Genomic DNA, 21,260 nt, shown 5'->3' on the forward strand with positions numbered 1-21,260 from the left:
TGCCACCGCTCCACCGCTGCTGACATGCCCCTCCTTCTCGCGGGAATCGTTGCACGGGTCGCCGGCTCGCAGTGGCCACATCGAGCTCCGACTCAGATTGGCTGCCAAGGCCTCGTTGCCTGATTCGGCCTGGACAATCTCTCGCACATGTCACGCTGCTGCGTCCAATCATCGCGCTGCTGCGTCCAATCACCGCGCTGCTGCGGCCACGTCCTGACTGCAAACCCTCTGTGGCTCCGTTGCTGCCCATGTCACCTTGACGAGCCTCGATGGCCAAGATCCAGCCGGGGCTTGAACGCATTTCAGCCCTCCTGAAGGATGCAGCCTACCCGTGGAAGTCTATTCACGTGGCAGGCACCAACGGCAAAGGCTCGGTTTGCCACTATGCCTCGTCCATGCTGGTCGGCAGGAGCGTCAATGTTGGAAAGTTCACATCGCCTCATCTAGTGGACAGGTAGGTTGACTTGTACTTCTACTGTGATTCTCCGGCTGATGGGTCAGGTGGGATTGCATCACCGTCAACGGCAAGCCCGTGCCCGAGACAAAGTTTCGCATCGTCGAGAAGCATGTTCTTGGAGTAGACAAGAAGCTCAGCATCGGCGCCTCCCCCTTTGAGATTCTGACTGCTGTGGCCTTTACCTGCTTTCACGATGCAAAGGTCGAGGTCGGTGTTGTCGAAGTCGGCATGGGCGGCAAGCTCGACTCTACCAACATACTCAACAACCAAGCTGTGTCGGTCATTACCAAGATCGCTCGAGACCACCAAGACTTCCTTGGGAATACTCTGTCGGAGATTGCTGCTCACAAAGCCGGCATCCTAAGGCCAGACGTTCCTTACATCATCAACTCTGCAAACGAGGCCAACGTTCAGTCCGTCATAGACGACTACGCACGGTCAATCGGAGCGGGCCCTCGCCTCGTATCGACCAGCTGGGAGCTCCAGAAGAGGCTGTACGATGCCAGCAAATGGCAGCGTTTGACGTCAACTTTGCTGCCATTTCAGCAGGAGAACCTCAAGCTGGCCGTGGTTGCAGTCATGCACGTCTTGGAGACCCTGGCGAAGAGGCCAGAAAACACCCCAAACTCCAGCAGGCCAGAAAACACCCCAAACTCCAGCAGCCCCAAACACATGAAGCCAAAAGACAAGAGCCCAAAACCTTTAGAGCTTGCAAAAACTCTATTGCTCAACGCAAAGCAGCACCACGCAGGACGCCAAGAATTTGTGCATGCGACACCGGTTTTCAAGGAGGCCTCTCAGAGGAAGAACCATGTTCTGGTAGACGGTGCCCACAACCCAGATGCCGCAGAAACGCTCAACGAGTTTGTGCATAGCCATCTGAGGTTCGGACAGTCCCCCACCTCGGAGCGACCGGCGAATGGGTGGCCCGTCACGTGGGTACTCGCAATGACTGCAGGCAAAGACGCCCATCGCTATCTCGCGACGATTCTCAAACCGGGAGACAAGGTCGTCACTACAACCTTTGGCCCAGTTGATGGCATGCCATGGGTGAAACCGATGGATCCCAGAGAGCTGCTGGAGGCTGCCAAGTCTGTTGAGCCAACAATCACTGGCGTGCATGTCCCTGTCCTTGGCGCGTTGCGGGCTCTGTGCACTGCGAAATACATGTCAAACCAGATCGCGCCTTGGGCTCCGATTGCGCTGACTGGCAGTCTGTATCTTGTCGGCGACCTCCATCGCGAACTGCGGCCCAGAGCTTCCAAAACATGGTGGACGGACACGACTACGGCCGCGAAGGCTGACAGGGAAGCCTATTTGGCAATTCAGGCTGCAGAACGGGAGCGCGTAAGGGCTGCCTTAAAGCCCGGGGCAAATGCACGTGGTGACTCCGCTGCTGAGGAGCGGGCGAAACTGCAAGCGGAGCTTGAGGCGCTGGACTTCGAATTCCAAGGACTGGAGATTGAAGAAATGCGTCTCCTGAAAAACCAGACCACAACATTGGGCTTGACCGACGATGGAACGGCCCTGAGCGCAGGGGAACGTCTCGAGCTTGAAGACCGGCGGTTCGCGGAACGCCACTCGACTCCAGAACAGCTCGCCGCCTATCTCGAACGGGCCGAGAAAGCTAAAGCCGCTCTTGCTCGCCAGAACGCCTGGATGGAGTCTCAAAAGAAAGCCCGGGAGGAGAAATTGGAGAAGCGCCTTGTCCGGAGGCAGCGTCTCGAAGACCGACGAGAAAGGAAGACAAACAAGAGAAAGCTCGTGAAACAAGAGAAGGAACGGCGAAGAGATGGGGCCCTGGGACTCGGAGAAGAAGCGTTGCCAAACTGGCTCCACGCAAGGCGGCAAAGTGATCTCCAATTCGGTACACAGCGTAGGATCGCCATCGGAGATCCTGACCGGCCGTCCAGTAGTTCCACCCCGTCTACGCTCCCCGACACAATGGCATCGAAGCCCACGTCGCAAGATACCGAGCCCGACAAAATGACATCGAAGCCCACGTCACGAGTTAATGAGCCCGGAGACGCGATCTCCTTCCATATCGAAGGAAACAAAGTCCTCTCTTTCCCCAGAGCCAGAGCTAGAGCACGCGCTGGCCTGACGACACGCGCCATGGGGTCCAACCTGGCCAACCGAGACACCAGTAGCAAAGCAGAACTCACCACCATCATACCCGCGCGCCAGCCGGAGCCGCAAGACGCCCTCTCCTCCCTCAGCACGCCTGATGCAGCGACATCCTCCCAGGCCGAGCGCCGCCGCCGCCAGAGCGCCCGCCTACCCCACCCGGGGCCGCGCGCGGAGGGGCCGAACATCGTCATGCACTACGCGCACGTGTCGAACCTGCGGACGAGGGGCCAGGGGCCACCGCGCGAGGAAGATCGGGTCCAGACGTGGCCGCTGGCGACTGGGACGCAGGAGGGGCATCGCACGCCTGTGAAGTATTATCGGCATGATCTCCCTGATGAGCGAGAGGGTGAGGGGAGATGAGCGGGGGGGTGTGTATACGATAGCATGCGGTTGCATTGTGTGTGGAGTTTGGAGGATGGGGACTCTGTACTTTTAGGCCTTGTTTGCATCGCGTCCATGTGAGGTGTTGATCTGAACACTGTGTTATCCTGCTTTTCGAGTGTCTCTGTCGTCCCTTATCTTTACACGTCTAGTCTCCGCGATACAATGGACAGATAGGCGTGAGATGTGTCAACTGTCTATACTTTGTCCAACAAACACGAGTCATCATGGTAGCTGCACCGTTAGCCATTCGAAAGCATACATGCGTGTACCATGGTTTCGACACAGTATTCAACACTTCCGCTGTAGAGATACCCTATGTGGGTACGGATCTGCACCATGGACATGGGCGACGGGAGCAGGACCGTGGAACAGATACAGAGCTCGACACCTCACGCCGAACTGCCTCATTCGGAGACGGCCAACGGGAGCACAACCGTGGAATGCATACAGAGCTCGACACTTCACGGCGAATTGCTGCATATGGAGATGCGTACTGCTGGCTCGTGTGGGCGATGTTCCACGTCGTTCCGTGGTACCAGAGACCCGGACGTGTCGTGTCATGTCGAGGCGCGTGTGATCGTTTCGTCTGCAGGAGTACAACCGTGGTTTGGCCACCGTCTTCGATGGTTGTGAGTCGAACATGCCCCTTGTGGCCGCCGTGGCGATTTAAAATGAGACTTCAACCGTGGAAGTACCGCAGTCGGCCACGTTTTGGGGCAAACTTGCCTTGTGCGGACGGTCTGGTTGCTAGCTCGCGTGGCGCTTCTCTACAGTGACCATGGGACGCAATCTGTCATGGGGGCCATGTTTCGCATCACGGGGTTGTCTCCAGATGTTGAACCGCGGTAGCTGTACTGCGACAGATGCTTTCGATGATAACTTGCCCGATGCGGCTGCATGTGAAGATTGTGTGGGGGAAGGCAACCGTGGAATGTTGGCAGTTTTCCATGGCTTCTTCAGGATTGCCTGAATGCGTAACTACACTAATTATAGGGGCTGACGGATAGTGCGCGGGTAATTCGCGGTCCGTCGGCGAAGTTTATGCTGCTAGTGTTTGTTTTTGGTGGTCGCAGAGATGAGTCGTGAGGGCTTGTCGCTGACGTTCCGTGGAAAGGATCGGTGAGTGTTCATAGTCGACCACGTTTTGTCATCCGGGTTTTGACAGTGACACACCGCTGTTCTCTTGCTCGTGGGACGCAAGCAGGGTCACCCTGAGCATGCTGCTGCGTAGAGCGAGACGCCAACCGCGGTTTAGCGTCTACAATCGATGCTTGTATCGTGGGTTTCCTTTCTGGGACGAGCGAAGGCGAGCTGGACAGGGATGCCGCGTGTCCGCTCGCATGCGCAACCGTGGATTGCTGACCGTGTTTGATGGATTCAAATTACTTGCCTTTTTCATGCTCGATGATGGGCTTGGAGGTGGAGTTGGTGCTGTGTCCGACCGTGAGGAGCTGACGGTCGTGCACGAGTCAAGTATAACGTCCCTCCACGTCGTACTGCAGTCTGCAGGATCCAAGGACCCCTGTGCACACGCGTGCAAACATGTATTACTGCATTCAGACACACCGCTGAACATCTTCGTATCGAACTTATCGGCCTCCACGCGTGTACGAGCGAATACGCAAATCGCCTATTGCGGGCGCCTCTGAATTCTGATTTGGTCATCGTTTCGCGCTGAATGGTGTGCCTGATCTAGGAGTGCGTGTGAAACAACGTGCGTGCTTGTTCAACGTCTGCAAAACATCTTGAAACCAGCAGCGGTGGACTTGGTTCGGAGACTGTTGTTTGGTAACGCAAGCTTCACTCAGGCTGTCCTGGTTGTGGCAACCGCGGCGCGTCTCGTGGCTGGTCACGGTTCTTCACGTGCCATCAAAGCAGATCGTCCCACGTTCTGAGACGCAACTTTTTCCACCTACGTGGCGCCCTTTTTTCCAGTAATGAACCGATGAGTCTGATATCTTCTTTTATTATTGACCCCGTGGTCAGAGCTGGGCGCCGCCTCTCCGGTGTTGGTGCTGCGCCTGTGCCGTCAGCCGGTGACGCAGCTGGCCTGCCAATTTCACATGCCAATCAGAGCGCCAGCTTTGCGACCACACCAGGAAATGGCGATAACGATGCATATGCCGAAGTCCCTGCAGCGACCGATGCACCCCAGACTGCTAGCGCCCGACCAATCTCCCTGTTAGAACGAGCTCGCAGATACTCGTCCTTCACCCGCCGGCCCAATGATGTGGTTGTCGATGAAGAGAGCGATGGCGAAGGCAGAATCAACACCACTGCACCAATAGATATCCCAACCGCTACAGCTGACATGTCCTCGAATCCGTCCCGCGCCCTCGAACACCGCTTCCGCAGCCTTGAACGCAACCCTCCCGTCTCCAGTGCGCCTGCTGCTCCTACCGCTATCCACGGCGCAAGACTCAGTACCGCAGGCCAGCATGCTGGCGGCATGTCCGAGTCTCTGCCCGCCGACGATGGCTTCACCCACCTGCGCGCGCGCATCCATGAGATCAGGGCGCTGAATCTTACCGAGCATGAACGCGCGCAGATGGTACATGGGCTGATGACCGAACGATACCACCATATGCGCCCAACCTCTCCGAGCAGCTTCGTCTCACACGATCGTCCCTTCACACCCAACTCCGGCCACTCTGTGTTCTCAGATAATCGCACCTCGTCGCCTGCCTCCGCAGCGTCTGATGTCGATACCGAGAATCCCTACAAGCTGCGGCCGGGCGACACAAGCCCAACATATCGGACAGTCGATCATCGAGACGAGGAAGATGACGAGGATGACCACGAGGAGGAGCTTGTACTGGGCTGTCAGCACTATAAGCGCAATGTGAAGGTACAATGCTACGACTGTCGACATTGGTACACATGTCGGCACTGCCACGATGAAGTCGAAGATCATGCACTGAACCGCAAGGCTACACAGAACATGCTATGCATGGCATGTGGGACTCCCCAAAAGGCAGCTGATGCCTGCAAGAAGTGCGGCATCGAGGCGGCGTGCTATTATTGTGATATCTGCAAGCTGTGGGACAACAACGCAAGAAAGAAGATCTACCACTGCCCAGATTGCGGTATCTGCAGACGTGGTGCAGGTCTTGGTAAAGACTACACGCATTGTCAGGTAAGTCTCCACAGTCTATGTAATCTCAGGCCATCCTTCTCATAGCACACAGAGATGCAATGTCTGCATTACCATATCCCACGCGGACTCGCATGTCTGTATACCACGCGCTACTGACTCCGGATGTCCCATCTGCACCGACTACCTCTTCACGTCATCTGCGGCGGTCGTCTCGATGCCATGCGGGCACTACATGCACAAGCAGTGCTACACACTGTACATGCAGACCGCGTACAAGTGTCCAATATGCAAGAAGAGCGCCGTGAAGATGGACTTGCAATGGCGCAAGCTGACATCAGCAATCGAAGCGCAGCCCATGCCCGAGCAATTTGAGAATACCAGAGCGATCATCCAATGCAACGACTGCTCGAGAAAATCTTCGGTCAAGTACCATTGGCTTGGCAACCAGTGCGACAACTGCGACTCCTACAATACCAATGAGCTGCGTATCTTGAACGGACCTGATAGTGAACAAGCTGCCAACAATCTCCTAGACGCCGATGCAAATGCGGGTTCCAGATCACCGGCCAGTGTCAGCTCTCCGCAGTCGCAGGCACTTCGATCGCCACGTTACTACTTCCAGCCTGACGAACCAGAGGAGACATGGCTGCCAGGTCAGCTACCGTCGTTTCCATTCCAGCTGCCCCAGTTCCCCAACAGACCGCGCATGCCGGATATGCCACAGATGCCGCGCATGCCCGGCTTTCCGTCGTTGCCACGCTTTCCATCTCTGCCACAGTACCCGCAGTTCCCAAACATGCCCAGAATGCCGCAGATGCCTCAGATGCCTCAGATGCGCCGCGATGCAGAGGAGATGCTCGAGCGCTTTCGCCGTTCGATGGATGCCTACCTCAATCCTACCGGGGAAGTACGAGACGAACACGTTCCATTTATCGACCTCGGCGGCGACGATAGACGCGAGACAACAGAAGCCACGGACGGTACGCAGGTCAAGGGCCCATACTTGCCCCAGTACTACTTTGAACGCTTCTCACAAGCTCTGACACGTTTCCGTAACGAACTCAATCCCGGTATGGAGGAAATACCGGATTTGAATCTGTCGGAGGATCGAGATCCGGGGGGACTGCAGTTATGGGGCGAGGATGGTGGACGCATTGAACGGCGGCTCAACGCTGAAGACGACGGCGATGAAGCCTCTGAGGATGAGAGTAGCAGTGATGAAAGCCACCATGAAGATGAAGAAGAGGATGACGATGATAATGAACACGATGGGCAAAAGCAGAAGACGGATTGGGATCTACCTGGGCATCTCTGATTGAATTGAACGGCGTTTTTGTGGGCGGCCACGATAGATCAATTTGGGGTTGAGCTGGAAGAAATAGCATAGAAGCGGCGCCACTACTATTACAAACAAATTATACCTAGAAATCAAACAACCTGATCTTTTCATTGGCGTTCGCACTTGTCATTGATGTTCGCAAGAGGCTGGTGTCGATGAAGGGGTGCTCCACTTTTCTGTCTAGCACCGCCAAGCGGCTTAGCGAGAGAGGCCCACGTCGATTTCGCGAGGGCTGCTCGAAGGCTTTTTGCGAACTTCCCAGCGCATTCAATTCAACGTCGACTAACCCACAGCCGATCTCCGTCAGTACGTACATTGCCAGCGATACTGCTGCAGTCGCCGAGCCTGTTTGCGCAATTGCGCGCAGCTCCCGCACCGAACCGCTGCTAACAGATTTCCGCAGAAATGTCCTCCACCAAGAAGGCCTCCGGCAAGACCCAGCGCAGCGCCATCGCTGACGTTGTCGCTCGCGAATACACCATCCACCTCCACAAGCGCGTACGTTGATTCAGTTTGTTGAAGTCCATCAATGGTCTGTCATAGCTGGGCGAACACCTGACCAGACCGATCACGCTGGCTTGGGTGTTTGTTCAACTGTGCGGGCATCGGGCGGAAGACTGAAGAGGAACACAAGGCTGATGCGGTATACAGGTCCACGGCGTTTCCTTCAAGAAGAGGGCTCCCCGTGCCATCAAGGAGATCCGTGCTTTCGCTGAGAAGGCTATGGTACGTAAACACCAGCGGGCACTTTGCAGGGTGCACTATGCGCGACTGCTGTGCTCATACTCCCACACTGAGGCACCGGCTAATCGATCTACCAGGGCACTTCCGACGTCCGCCTCGACCCCCAGTTGAACAAGAAGGTCTGGGAGTCCGGCATCAAGGGCGTTCCTTTCCGCCTCCGTGTCCGCATCTCGCGTAAGCGTAACGACGAGGAGGGCGCCAAGGAGAAGCTCTACTCCTACGTCCAGGCTGTCAATGTCAAGGACCCCAAGGGTCTCCACACCCAGGTCGTTGAGGACGCTTAGATATTGAACACCCTGGGAGGACTAGAAGACGAAGATGCATATCAAAAGCATGGCGTTCCGGCGGGTTGCTGAATAGCTGCTTGATTAGACAGCGAAAGGCTTGTGAAATGATACCTAAATGATATTCATGCCCGCCATGTTGCACACTTAAATGCTTCCCCATCTCACTGTGTGACTCTGTACCCCAATACCTTGACAACTGTGGAGTAAGTAACTAACTTAAAGAGCCACGCGCCTGGCTCAAAGTCGGTCCCTACGCACGCTTTGTTCCTCTTGCTGTCCTGCCAGTCCATCTGTTTGACGAAACTGCCGAATCGGGCAGGTTCACAACAGCATCGAACACCGAAGTCCCGATGTGCTTCTCCTTCGCACGAACCTCAAACACTATGCCAAGCTCAACACCGTGCAGGTAGCCCGGAGTAACAACAGTTACCAGTAACCACATATGGTTAACGAGTCCCGGACAATCGATCGGGTTAATCATTTGTCCGGCAATCATGCGGTGGCGGAAACAAATGCCATCGGTGCTGGAGTCAACTCTCAAAACCCCTTTGCGGAATGTCCTACAGCACTCAATTGATATTTCTGCGATTACTCTCCATTACGTGACTGACTGAGTGCAGCGCTGAAGTTGTGCAGCGCGGTTGCCGCACTTTGCCAGATGCTCCTTCACTAGGTTGCGGCTGCTCGAGCTGAGCCTACGCTCGCACGCATTTCCCAACTGCTGATGGAAGCTTCTCGAGGAGTACGATGGTGACGGCGCAAAAGCGAGCCTAGATCCAGTTGTGTTCAAGACGAAGGACACGATGAGGAACATGAAGACGAAGACGACGTGGAGGATGTGGAGAATGGGTACAGTCAGCACGTCGGATCCAGTATGGTCCTCGGGTCCATCGTGTCTCGAAGCTGAATGTCACCAAGTCCGGTGAGGCACGATCTGGCGACCGGTTTGGAATCCAAGCCACAACTGCTGGTGACTTCAAGACAAAACACGACATCTGTACGGAGATCAAACCTCGATGGCATGGATATTGGATTACAATTGAAGCGCTAGACGACCCCATGTAACTATTTTTTACAACATGAGGAAGACGGAAAAATGTAAGTCGTATGAGACCGGACTGTGCTTCTCCGACGACATTGGTAACGCAATCATCCCTATACTCTGGAAGTCTTCTGGTTTGAAGCGATAGTCGAGCAACCCGACGACGTCGACAGTTCGGTCTCTCGGAGCTAATAGTCTTGTTACTGTGAATGGGCGGCATACGAAGCTGATGCATGCCGGCCACTGTATAGACAAAGCGATCGACCTGTTGTGGAAGATTAGGTCTTTTACACTGTAGGCGAGGACGGCCAGATTGATGTGGATGAAGTCGAGGATAATGCCAACATCGCTCTTTCACCCCGTCCAATGGCTCCTCGGGTTGACAGCACTTATCGTGACAAGACTGGACACAGCCCCGCTACAAGGATGTCCAGATCAGTGATGTCTCATTTCACTAAGACATGTAGACTGCTGTAATTGCTGTTGGTTCGTAGATGAAAAACACGTACGCGCACTTGCGCAACTATAGTTTGATAAGTATGTGAATGTTGGAATATCAGCAAAGACCTCAACCAGGTGCACATAAGTCGACTTCGCAAAACAGTCAACACGACGTCTGTTGTATACCACGCCTACAGTTCCCTTTTTATCGGTCTTAAAGACAATGTTCACTACTCGGGCTTCCGAAATATAACCATAGAGCGGATTCCTTGGGCTCGGCCTTCGCCTGAACCCCCTCCCCTCCTCTCGGTTTCTCGCCCCTCTCGGTTTCTCAGCTGAGAGGTAGCCGAAGCAGAATTAGCCTGCAGTATCTTCAAGAAAGTGACGATCATAGCCTTCCAACATGACTGTGTCAATACTGCGAGCACCTCACTTCGAAATTTGTGCATCTCTAACTCAATAGCTGATTCTCTCTCGTTCCTAGACAGACATCATACACACACCATCGACATCAGAGAAAGCCGCTACGATGTTGCCGCAGTCAACTTCCACCAGTCGTGCCTATGCCGCGCAGTCCCATCGAAGCATGCACATTTTACCTTCAGAATCGGTAATAGCTGGAGCCCAGAACTGTGGAGCTCAAAGCTGTGGATGAACGGAAAATCTCACCGCCACTGGAGATACCTTTCTGAACGACTGCCTTGCACTTTTCGATGGCCGCGAACCTGGACGTGGGACGTCAGATCTATGTATCTAGTATCTGCGCAGATTTACACACGGGAGGCGTGTGGTAGCACCCCGATACTAAGTCGCTCGTTGTCTTCATGAAGTCGCAATCACGGAGCTGTGGAACCTTTACCGTGTCGTGTCGGTGTCAAATGCCAGACGGTCAGTGTATTGCCGAGAGGTCTGTCGTCACGCTGATATTCCTACTGCGGGTCCGTGGAACGGATGAGGTGGTGTGATCATCAGACACTCGTCCGCCTAGTTGTACATTAAAGGTGTGATTAGTAGTCTACTGTGTATCCGTATAAGCAGTCGCACCTGGCGGCCACAAGCCTGGACAGTAGAGGTATGACGCTTCCCTGACATTGATCTGCTACAAGCCGGTGCATTTCACAATTTGTAATTCTGGCGTCGCCTCAGTCTCGTGCGCTCAGACTCCATGGAATGTTGATCATCAGATATCGCGAGTAGAGCCATGAGGTATGCGTCGGTGTGATAGCTGATGCTTCAAGACGATCAGCTTTTCCTCACTTAAGGCACGCGCAGGGAAGCCCTCAAAAGAGACTCCAGAAAATAATGTATCTGATGGCTGCGGATGGCACATTTTGCACAGATCCACATCCAGCGACTCGGCCGAACACACTATACGTGTCGTGGGGCTGCGCGACTGAGGCTCTGTGTAGCAACTCGTACGCACCACTACAATTGCCGACAAGTAATGCTACTCGTTGTTTATTTGACGACCAAAGCATTATCGAGGCTCAACACTCCTGACGTGTCTTGCAGCCAATGTTCTCGATCGTCAGCGCGAACGCTGCTGCACATCAAGCGAACTCCTCCAGGTCCGCGGAGCCCTCGACCCCAGCAGGCCCAGCCGTCGACGATGCTGCAGGCTGCAGCATTCCTTCGCGCGGATGGGTAATAGCTGATAATTAGTCTCCTGTCGATCCGGGGAAAGGATTCTAGATCAAGGAAATACCCATGGAATCTGATAGCCTAAAAGAGGCGTTGGTGGTGGGGGCGCAATACATTAGCTACTTTGTGGAGGATTCGTGTGCCATGTCTAGATGATCCAGGACTAAAGGAGTTGCGATAGGAACAAAATCTGTGTGTGACGGAAGGACTGCAGATTGGCTGGGATGATTTGTCGGGAGACGGTTCTTCAATGTGCGGGCACGGCGCGTTATGGTGCCTGAGTGCCCAGACATGATGCGTAGAGAGCGAACAGGCTCCCACTGGAAGACCGAGATGGCGGTTCGGCTGTGCAAAGACTTGAAAGTATTGCACGAAACCTGATTCAGCTTGTGCTGTAGTGGGAGAATAATGCCCGACAATGCCTTAGGCAATACTGCGACGCCCGTTACTCAAAGGTGAATATGCGCCGCACGTGCATGGAGGCTGAAGTACTTTGTGGCCTGGAGGCACTCAGTCTGCGATCTGCGATTCATCAATCAACATCGTCAACAAAACTTTTCTGAGACATGGCGGCTCGGTGTCACTGTCAAAAGCTTGTGCCCTTTTGACTCATCTGATCGGCCTTGAGCCTCATCAGCACGCCACGTCAAATTTTCACCATTCCGTCGGGGAGAGATCTGATTCTCCGATACGGCGCAGCGGCGCAGGCCAAAGCTTGTCGCAGTCCTTCGCAATCGGACCAAATGCTGCATGCAACGTGGACAAAACTTGTTGTTTGTGTGGGTAGTGCCTGCATGTTCCCGTCTCCCATCTACCGAGTCGGTGCTATGGTGGACCCTGTGGGCGTGATAAAGATAAAACTGTTGAAACCCCGTGGATCGTAAATCGTGATCGCTCGTCAGGCTCGGAAGCAGCCGCCGAGCCCCTGCTCCTCGTTCTTTCCTGGGATCATGCCGACGTGGTCTGAGACCAGAACAGGATTTGCCAGCATCGCACGAATCACCACTCGCCAAGCGTCACGCCTGCAACACGCGATGACATAATGCATCGGGATTGCCAGGAGTGGAGCTTGGGTGTCGTGATTGCTCGGGGCCCGCCGGCGAGCATGGAGAATGGGCGATATCCGGGCTCCGTAAGTGGAGCCGTGGGTGAGCTGGCAGGTCGGAAATGGCCAAGCAAGATTCAAGGAGTCGAGTCAACAAGGAGTCAACGAAAACTCTGCCAGGAAGCACATTGTCACAGTCGATCAACAGATGCCCGGTGCTGGTGGTGAGGCAATTCGAGAAGCAGACTGACGTCGCGTGTTGCGCAATATCGAGTGCCCGCCGATCGCAGAGCTTGTCCGAATGACTGCTGTATGCTGCGTGGGATGATTGCGGATGCTTGCTTCCTGTGACGCTAGTTGGCGGCCCATCCCCGCATTTGCAATAGCCACTGAGGTGCAGGCCCGCCTTGGAGCCTGAGGTGCGCCAGACGTCAAGGGACTGCAGCACTTGGGGCCCAGAGAACCGGAGCAGATACGGCGCCTGTTGGCTGCTACTGCTGCCTCCCGTGTTGGGTCGTTGAGGATATCTGCCGTTTTGCCTCCCAGCGCCGTATGAAGCGTTGAGCGGTGCTGAACGTCTGGATCGTCGCGAAAATTCTACCTGGTCTGTGTGAGAGCTCATAGGAGGTTTTGACACCAATTTGCACATTGTGGTAGGTACAGGGAGTTGGAAGAGCTTGGGGCCGGAGAGAGGAACGACACCATGGGCCTGGCCGCTGTTCTGAAGGACGCCCCCAGAGGGCCAGTCTCCTTGCGATCAGTCACCATGTCACGTGCGGAGTTTCACCCGGATGCGCGATGACCGTAGTACAGACCGGCGTCGGGCAGGCGGTTGTGGTTATGTAAGGCTGTCACTGGGGACGTCACGGAGTTGCAAGAGAAGAGCGATTTTGTGTTCAAGCTGCGCAAGAGTGGATCTCGTGGTTGCGCTTTCCATTGGAATGCTGAAGCAGTGACTACATAACATGCTAGAGTAGAAAACCGGTGCGTCATGCAACGCCCGTATGAGTGAGGGGATATCTGCCAACAAACACGCTACGCTATACAGCATAGCAAAGCAATTCACATCCGTGCCATGCCAAACACCAGGCTGGTAATGCTGGTAAATAAACAATGTCCCCAAGCTCACGCTTTCCGTGGGTGTCGAGGTGGATATATGTGCTTTTGATCGTACACCGCTCCGCCATGCGTAAATAGGAGATGATACAAAGGTGACGCAGAGCAGCGATCGATATGATGAGTAAACTCCGAGGGCCTCGCCGGGTCCGATGGCTACAAGCCCGAGCCCGAGGCTGGGATGCAACCCAAAAGCAAAGGATATATGCGCCGAGTGTCGTAGTCATCCGGCGTTCCGTGATTTTCGTAATACCAAACTCCAGAAGATGATGAGACCATTTTGCAAGAAAGAGAAATAGGAGAGCAGAAGGCCGACTAGTATTGCGTGTACCTCCTCTTTTGTTCTCGTGTTTGGTCGAACGATCGCATGTAGTTGTTTAGTTGCGATGCCGCTTGGGCGGTGATGCCTGACTGTGTTGTCGAGGAGTTTGACGACAGCGACGAGCGTGATGATGATGGCGTGAGGCTACGCTGCCCCACTTTTGGTGGAGCAAAGTACGAGCCATTCGCGGTGGTGCCGTAGTGGTACGGACTTGAGTGGCCCATGTCGAATCCTCGTGATGTTGATGATGCTTGATACTGCGAGAAATTGACAGCCGGAGGAAGATAGAAGCCGTGGTTGGAGGAGGATGTGGACGAAGCAGACGACGAGAGTTGTGCGGACTGCTGCTGGCCAGCCTTCTCGAGGTCTGCTAGCCTGCAGGCCTGCGAGCAGTAGGTGCCGCCCTCCATCTGGCGGTCGCAGGAGAGGCAGAAGTCGTGAGACCAGTCCATCTGGGAAGTCATGGTGGATGTGAGATTGAGGTGGTGTGGTGTGGTGGTAGAGTAAGCTGAGACGCGGACGGGTAGTCGGCGGCTGGGCGGGGCAAGATGGTGGTGGAGTGCTCAGAAGGGGAGAGGAGAGTGTTCCTTATGAAGCAGTGAGTGCTCAGACAGGAGTCACGGAGCGTTAGAGTCTTCAGCGGAGCCTTGATGGAGACGGGTTCTGCGGGAGCAGGCGCAGAGATGGTCTTAAACCAGCGCTCAGGAACATGGCATACGGCCGGCGACCTATCAGACCCTGGTCATGCAGGCTGCTAGTCAACAGGGTGTCCCACGCACCTCCGCTCAGGATACAGGCGTGCGCATGGACCCACGCAGCAGCCCAGAGTATTTCTCAGGAAGCCGCCGCAAGCTGTACCCTTGCGAGCCCGCTTGCTCATGCACCCCTCTTTGCGCCTTAGGCCCTAAGAGGCAAGGCGGCGGTTCTGTCGAACAGGTGCAACACATCGTCCTGCGATTCGCCCAGGCGCCCATTTGGCCACCACGGTGCTGCCAGTTGGCCCAGCACGCTCTGCCTGCGCGGCATCGATTCGCTCAACGAGGGCGATTTCGCGCACCCGCAGGCTGTCGAGCGCTGCATTTCGCGGTTTTTCACGCATGTGCTGCTGCACAGCGGTCAAATTCTGCACTGGCAACTCCAGCCGGACCTGTGAGCACGGTGATAGGCAGACTGTCTGCGCAGCTTCTCTCTCGTGTGACACCACTGCCAGAAAGCGTGATAGCAGCACGACCAGCCTCCCAAAATGACGAAGATCCAGTCTCCACTCGCTAGTCATCTGCACTTCCGGACATGGCGGATGACGTGCAAACTGGGGTTCGGACGCTGCCTTTCCCAGAGTGATCTAAACAGGAGCAAGCTATCGAGTTTCAGCGATCACGCTGCAGGCCTAAGTCGCCGTGGGGTGACTGCACGCTTCGCCCCCAAGGCATCACTTATCGAGCAGCTGGCGCAGCGAACTGCGTGCCTGTGAAACGTTCATACCCTCGTCCTTCTAAGGGACGTTGTGCATGAATAGCCGACTCACTCAACTGATCCCCGGCGTTCGCCATATTGGAGCTGATGGCAAACAATTGCAATCCGGACAGCTCACTGCCTCAGCCCTGCAGTTGAGCCCAAGTTCCACATCTTACGGAATTCCGTGATTCGTCTGTCGTAAGCTGAAAAAATTCCTGCTGGAATGTGCGCAGTACTATCTCAGCCTCGTGCAGTCTGTCAAGCCACCGCTCATGGCGACATTTGACGACGTTATCTGTCGCCATCACGGCAATGCTCGCTTTCGGCGCCAGGATTATTTGTAGTTACCATTTGAAGCACATGATGTGGGTGAGTCTAGCCTACGCCGCAAGATCGGCGTTGAACAGGCCGGGTCCTGTTCGCCCCTCCAAGCACCCTCCAGCATTTGATGTGCACTTTTATTCCCGTGGAGATCAGCACGTTCGCTGCCTCATGAGGGAATTCTGCGAAAGGAGCGGTTCTGGCTCTCGTCTGGCTATCGTATTGCCCTCAGCGTCGGCCATACTCACGCGCTAGACATCTCGTCGTCCCGCTTCAGGCACACGGCGAGGGCGAAGCATTATTGATCGGTGGTCAGAAAGGAGAACTGTTTAAGGAGGACGCCTATTTGGTAGGCCTCGCCGCTGTTCACGGCTACCTAGCGACCTGGTCAGGATCCTCGTCTCTCAGCGCGCCTAGAGCACTTTCGCTCCAGGAACTTGAAGCGAAATAACGATCATGCTCGTTGCCTGCCCTCTACCCAAAGGGGTGATGGACAGTTCTGTCTGTCCCTGCAGGCTGTCAAATGCCTGCAAAGTTTAGTTCCCACAGGAACGCCAGAGGAGTGACTTGCAGATGACCTTGGAATGCTCATTCGTCCGTCAGATACGAGGACGGAACCCCCACGGCTCACCTTCAAGGTTCAGCACGCAACCCTTACGGAGGGCATCGTGATGTCGACAGGCTGCAGGAACGGTAAGCGCAATTTGCCGTTATCTTGATATCAAATTGAGCGCGGTTAACGAGCTTCACGACTCGTGAACCCCTCACTTTGGCCTGGGCGCTATCGAGCGAGAAGCTGCCCGTGAAACGACTCAGTAAAGACCGCGTGGCACGTAATGCAGAAGCAGCGCGTGTCGGCCGCGGTTGCCAGAAGGAACACCCTGGAGACGCACAGATGTGCGCACGCATCTACCCCATAAATGCGGCAGCCACCAAGCTCGTTGGGATATGGCTTGCGACATATCAGTGGAGAACCATGCACTCAACCACCAACAGTTTTTTGAAACGTTGAAGGATCTCTTTGGACGTCAGTCCTGGAGATAAGCTCAGCATTGTCCAGTCCGCAGTTGCATGACCATGCAGGGCTCTGCGACTCAGCCGGACGGGTATCACGTAGCTGAGTACCTCCAAAGAGCGCTCTATGCAAGCAACCTCGCTATACGGTTGCATACCAGCACAATGTGAAGGACGGCGAGCTCAGACTAGCAAAACCTCTCTCCTGCACAGCCAAAGCACAAATGATTCACGCTTCCCAATGCAGTGTCACCAAACACCGAAGCACGGATGTCCATCCAATTCAAGCAATCAATAGCCAGCCTCGCAGCCTCGCCTGTAGCGTGAATCTCCCGACTCGGGCCGAGCTTCCTTCATCGCTCCCGTTCCCGTTGTAAGGGCACCCTGACCCGTGAGGCAGAAGCGTGCCTGAGCGTAAACCTGGCGGCCTCACCCGATGCAAAAAAAAACTCAACATTTGTCAATCGGCCCTTGGCTGCCCGTCTGTTTGTCTGTTGTTGCTTGAGGCTGAGGCGAGGCTGGGAGGCACACGCTGCTTACGGACGCTGCGTTTTGGCCCTCCAAGACGAAAGGCGCGAGTCGATTGCGCAGTTTCGAGATTGATGCCTTGCAACACATCACTCAGTACAGCGCTCCGCCTGAGAATAAACCGCACATCATGGAGAAGTCGGGCGATCGCGGGTCTTTGCCGAGCACATGATGTTCACGTCGCCTCGTCAACAAAACTTTTCCATTTGCAATCGCAGACAGCCATCACAATCCCCAATTGACACTTAAAAGCACACAATGGCACTTCAGCCCTATGCCGCCGAGCTCAGCCTCGCCCTCGCCGCCGTCCACAATGCCTCAGTTCTGACCAAATCCGTGCTGCGCTCGCTGAAAAATCACGTCTCCGCAGAGACCAAAGCCGACGACTCGCCGGTAACCATAGCCGACTTCGCAGCCCAGGCGCTCCTCATCAGTGCAATCCATGCCATCTACCCGAACGATCAATTCCTCGGCGAGGAGAGCGCAGACGCGTTGCGCTCCAATGCGCCGCTAGCAGACCGCGTGTGGGAGCTTGTGCAACGCGCAGAGAGTCTGCATGCAGAGAGAACCCAAAGCGGCTCTGCTCAGGGTGCACAGACACTTACCTTCCCGGCCAGCAAAGAGGAGATGTTTGAGCTGATTGATCGTGGCGGGAAGGGCGAGCAGACTGCTACGGGCCGTGTGTGGGTCATGGACCCTGTGGATGGGACGGCGACGTTCATGCAGGGCCAGCAATATGCTGTGTGTTTGTGCTTGCTGGCTGATGGCAAGCAGGCTGTGGGGATTATTGGGTGTCCGAACTTGGCGTTTGATGTTGAAGGGCCGCTGGGACAGAGCAGGGTGCATGAGGATCTTGTTGACGAGAAAGGGTTTGGAGTTGTGCTGTCTGCGGTCCAAGGGCAGGGCACATTCGTTAGGAGGATGATGGAAAACGGATGGGGAGAGGCGAGGAAGGTTAACCTGAGTGAGTTGCCAGAGAAGAAGCTTGAGGAGCTGAACTTCGTTGAGAGCACGTTGGGAAAGACCAGTCTCTCGCAGGAGGAGCATAAGGCTGTCTGTGAGCAGCTCGGTGGGCAATGGCCAGGCACTGTCATTTGGGCACAGCAAGTCAAGCATGTTGCACTCGCACTTGGGTCGACAGACGTGATGGTTCGCATTCCCAAGACTGTCGACAGATTCACTTGTGTATGGGATCATGCCGGCGGGCACATCCTATACACGGAAGCCGGTGGGCTAATCAAAGACTTCCACGGCGGAGGCATCGACTTCACACAGGGCCGACACATTGCAGGGGAGCGCAACTATGGCATGATAGCCGCGCTGCCATCCGTCTTCGAGAAGGTGGAACGGGCCGTGAAAGATGTCATCGCCCGGAGACCACAGTGAAGCGGAACTGCAGGTCGGGAGGATTTCCACGCAGTGCAAGGCGAGGGCTTGCTTGCTCGAGCCGAGTTGTACAGCTGTAAGACCGAGGCTGCACGGTTTCACAGAGCCTCACCGGACGGTCAGGCCACCGCTGTTATTGGCTTGTTCATGGGGGCACCGCAGTAGTTTCAGAAGTGACAGAATGTGGGGTAAATCTGAAATGGACGCTCGCATGAGCCTCAGCTGAGCTACAGGGTCTGTTTCAGGGGCGTGACGAGTGTAGGAAACACAAAATGCGCAAGTATGCAGTTGGCTTATGTCCGAAATGCAGACCGATGCTGCGCCTAACCGTGAACAATCTGCTGTGCAGCTTCCGTAGCACAACAGAAAGGACTCGAGACGCCTTGCTCGGGCTTGCTCGTTGATTCGCAGGATGATTACTGCGACTGTCGTGTCCTCCTGAGGTGCAAGTCTGCGTTATGCATGCACTGAGATAGTCATTGATTCGTTGCAAAGATACCGAAGCTGTCGTGTTATTCGAAGCTGCATTGTGTATGCGCTCAATTACCGCTCAATTACCGCTCAATTACCGTCTGATCGCGCAGGATCGTGTCTATGCCGCACCGCCGCCGTTTTTCCTGAACGAAACCTTCTCTACTGCGACGTTCTCATTTCCTTCCGCGTCTGTACGTAGCTGATAGACGTACAGCACGAGGACATCACCTTGGACCTGTTTCGCTGTTAGCCGGTCGTTGCACGATGGCTTATTGATCGTCGCCGCTGAGGGGCAAACTCACGTCCATAAGCACGAAGCTTGGTGTAGGATCTTCGTCTTCTGTCCACCACCCTGTCGTCATAGCACCTGTTGCACTTCCTGGGTTCACGAAGAACTTGCCCTCCATCTCGTATGCCTCGAACTTGTGTGTGCCGCCCCATAGCAAGATGTCCACGTCCATTTGCCGCGCTGCGATCAGCAAGCTGTCGCCATCGCCTGGCGGTATGATTGTGTGACCATGTGTGAAGCCTATGCGCAGCGATCCGTGGGTCACGACCTTAGAAAGGGCGAGGTTTGGTGCTTCGACGTCGAAATCGCCCTTGACGATCTGTAGGTCAGGCGCGATGCCTCGCAGGAATTCGTATGTCTCTCGATCTGTAATATTGCCAAGGCAGAGAATTTGTCCGATCTTGCCAGGCGCAAGGAGCTTCTTGAACTAGGGCGATTGTCAGTCGCGGCGCAATCGGGAAGAGGAGACCGCGGGGTCATGGGGTAGCTCGTACCTTGGTGGGAATGTCCTAAGCAGCCTGTAAGTTTGTGAGGCCTAGCATTGTATACTATTTGCATGTGAACATACTGCAGCGCGATCTGGGATGAAGAGGTCACCCAGGACCAGCACGAGTCGCGAAGCCATTGTGGCTGCCTAAAGTCCTGCTGAGACTATTCCTTGGTATGATATGAGAGCGATTATCCAGGCGACTCAAGATCGGTAAGCAAACAGAACAGTGAGTACTGTGAATGCGAGATGGTGGGGTTGCGAGTGGAGAGGAGGCTGAAACTTGGGGAAGCTATCTATGGGATGCCGTCACTTACCTAGGTGTCTTGGCTTGGCAGGCACAGCAAACGCCGATTCCACATTCGTCATCTCCAACAACAACCTCCCAGACCCAGCATGATTATTCAACCGGCCACGAAGGCTTCCGTACTACCGTCAGCTTTAAGATCTGACGAGACTTTGCAACTCGAGCCCTACAGGCGGCGGCATGCTGGTACCTAGACGGGAAGGTACTACCGGTAAGTGGTCCAGTCGAGCGCAAGTCTAGACTGCCACATGATCGAATTCTTAGGGCCTGTCTTGATCGCAGTAGATTGGCTTCGTCTGATATACAGCCATTGGATGGCTGCAAATAGGACATTTGCATTGCTCATCTGCATAGTTGAATGCAGCATCCTCTCTATTCATCTTTCGTCGCATACGATCACTGTTCACTCGTATATCGGTCTTGAGATCTGAACTCTGGTATCATGAGCTTACCTTTCTGTTCCCGTGCTACTACAAACACTGGCTTGTGTATCTTACAAGATACCTTTGAAGCATCAAGAGAGCCACAGCTGGTCGCGGAAATGGTACAAGAGCTGGGATTTGGACTATGCACCACGTAGCAGACTACCTGAACTAGAACTACCAAGAGCCACCCTAGCTAGACTGCTCTCAATCCGATCTATGCACGGCGACTTTGCCTGGTACCACCAAAAGTACAGACACAACGACGCAACACTCACCTGCTCATGCAAGCGCAACAAGATGCCAGAGCACCTTGTCCTCTGCTGCAAGACCCAAGGGTCCTTCAGCCGATGGCCATTCCGACTATCTATACCACCATCCAGCCGTAGCGAAGGCGTAGCATATACTAGTGTGCTCATTGGGGATCCAGGGGCCTTTGGAGCCTTCACCCAACTCACTCAGTACTACACCAAGGTCTGTCCCCGGTAGCTCTCCTACCTTGCAAAAGCAACAAGCAACCCTACTCCACCCC

General features: G+C 54.9%; 8 protein-coding genes across 8 annotated transcripts; 5 read left to right on the forward strand and 3 right to left on the reverse strand.

Moving 5' to 3' along the window:
* Window positions 1–19: 19 nt before the first annotated feature.
* M421DRAFT_420457 (FolC bifunctional protein) lies at window positions 20–3,198 on the forward strand. Its single transcript, XM_033592491.1, has 2 exons — window positions 20–454; window positions 502–3,198. The coding sequence occupies exons 1-2, from the start codon at window positions 270–272 to the stop codon at window positions 2,945–2,947; spliced, it is 2,631 nt and encodes an 876-aa protein (XP_033448818.1). The 5' UTR covers window positions 20–269; the 3' UTR covers window positions 2,948–3,198.
* M421DRAFT_149494 (uncharacterized protein) lies at window positions 3,047–3,967 on the forward strand. The gene has a single exon (XM_033587561.1). The coding sequence runs from the start codon at window positions 3,196–3,198 to the stop codon at window positions 3,745–3,747; it is 552 nt and encodes a 183-aa protein (XP_033448819.1). The 5' UTR covers window positions 3,047–3,195; the 3' UTR covers window positions 3,748–3,967.
* A 739-nt stretch (window positions 3,968–4,706) lies between these two features.
* On the forward strand, window positions 4,707–7,508 carry M421DRAFT_420458 (uncharacterized protein). The gene is made up of 2 exons (XM_033592492.1): window positions 4,707–6,107; window positions 6,160–7,508. The coding sequence occupies exons 1-2, from the start codon at window positions 4,917–4,919 to the stop codon at window positions 7,381–7,383; spliced, it is 2,415 nt and encodes an 804-aa protein (XP_033448820.1). The 5' UTR covers window positions 4,707–4,916; the 3' UTR covers window positions 7,384–7,508.
* A 311-nt stretch (window positions 7,509–7,819) lies between these two features.
* Window positions 7,820–8,582, forward strand: M421DRAFT_420459 (60S ribosomal protein L31). Its single transcript, XM_033592493.1, has 2 exons — window positions 7,820–8,133; window positions 8,229–8,582. The coding sequence occupies exons 1-2, from the start codon at window positions 8,131–8,133 to the stop codon at window positions 8,433–8,435; spliced, it is 210 nt and encodes a 69-aa protein (XP_033448821.1). The 5' UTR covers window positions 7,820–8,130; the 3' UTR covers window positions 8,436–8,582.
* Window positions 8,583–14,038: 5,456 nt separating this feature from the next.
* M421DRAFT_62773 (uncharacterized protein) lies at window positions 14,039–14,497 on the reverse strand (the record flags this gene model as incomplete). Its single annotated transcript, XM_033595998.1, has 1 exon — window positions 14,039–14,497. The coding sequence occupies one exon, from the start codon at window positions 14,495–14,497 to the stop codon at window positions 14,039–14,041; it is 459 nt and encodes a 152-aa protein (XP_033448822.1).
* A 1,945-nt stretch (window positions 14,498–16,442) lies between these two features.
* Window positions 16,443–16,924, reverse strand: M421DRAFT_149572 (uncharacterized protein). Its single transcript, XM_033587562.1, has one exon. It carries the CDS (start codon window positions 16,728–16,730, stop codon window positions 16,476–16,478), a length of 255 nt encoding a protein of 84 aa, XP_033448823.1. The 5' UTR covers window positions 16,731–16,924; the 3' UTR covers window positions 16,443–16,475.
* Window positions 16,925–17,621: 697 nt separating this feature from the next.
* M421DRAFT_5048 (carbohydrate phosphatase) lies at window positions 17,622–18,749 on the forward strand (the record flags this gene model as incomplete). Its single annotated transcript, XM_033594832.1, has 1 exon — window positions 17,622–18,749. The coding sequence occupies one exon, from the start codon at window positions 17,622–17,624 to the stop codon at window positions 18,747–18,749; it is 1,128 nt and encodes a 375-aa protein (XP_033448824.1).
* A 438-nt stretch (window positions 18,750–19,187) lies between these two features.
* M421DRAFT_420464 (retrograde transporter) lies at window positions 19,188–20,167 on the reverse strand. The gene is made up of 4 exons (XM_033592494.1): window positions 20,081–20,167; window positions 20,007–20,021; window positions 19,526–19,939; window positions 19,188–19,458 (listed from the first exon to the last, which is right to left on the reverse strand). The coding sequence occupies exons 1-4, from the start codon at window positions 20,135–20,137 to the stop codon at window positions 19,342–19,344; spliced, it is 603 nt and encodes a 200-aa protein (XP_033448825.1). The 5' UTR covers window positions 20,138–20,167; the 3' UTR covers window positions 19,188–19,341.
* Between the last annotated feature and the right edge of the window lie 1,093 nt (window positions 20,168–21,260).

This window comes from Didymella exigua (assembly GCF_010094145.1).
Source record: "Didymella exigua CBS 183.55 unplaced genomic scaffold M421scaffold_13, whole genome shotgun sequence".
In the NCBI taxonomy this organism is placed as follows: domain Eukaryota; kingdom Fungi; phylum Ascomycota; class Dothideomycetes; order Pleosporales; family Didymellaceae; genus Didymella; species Didymella exigua.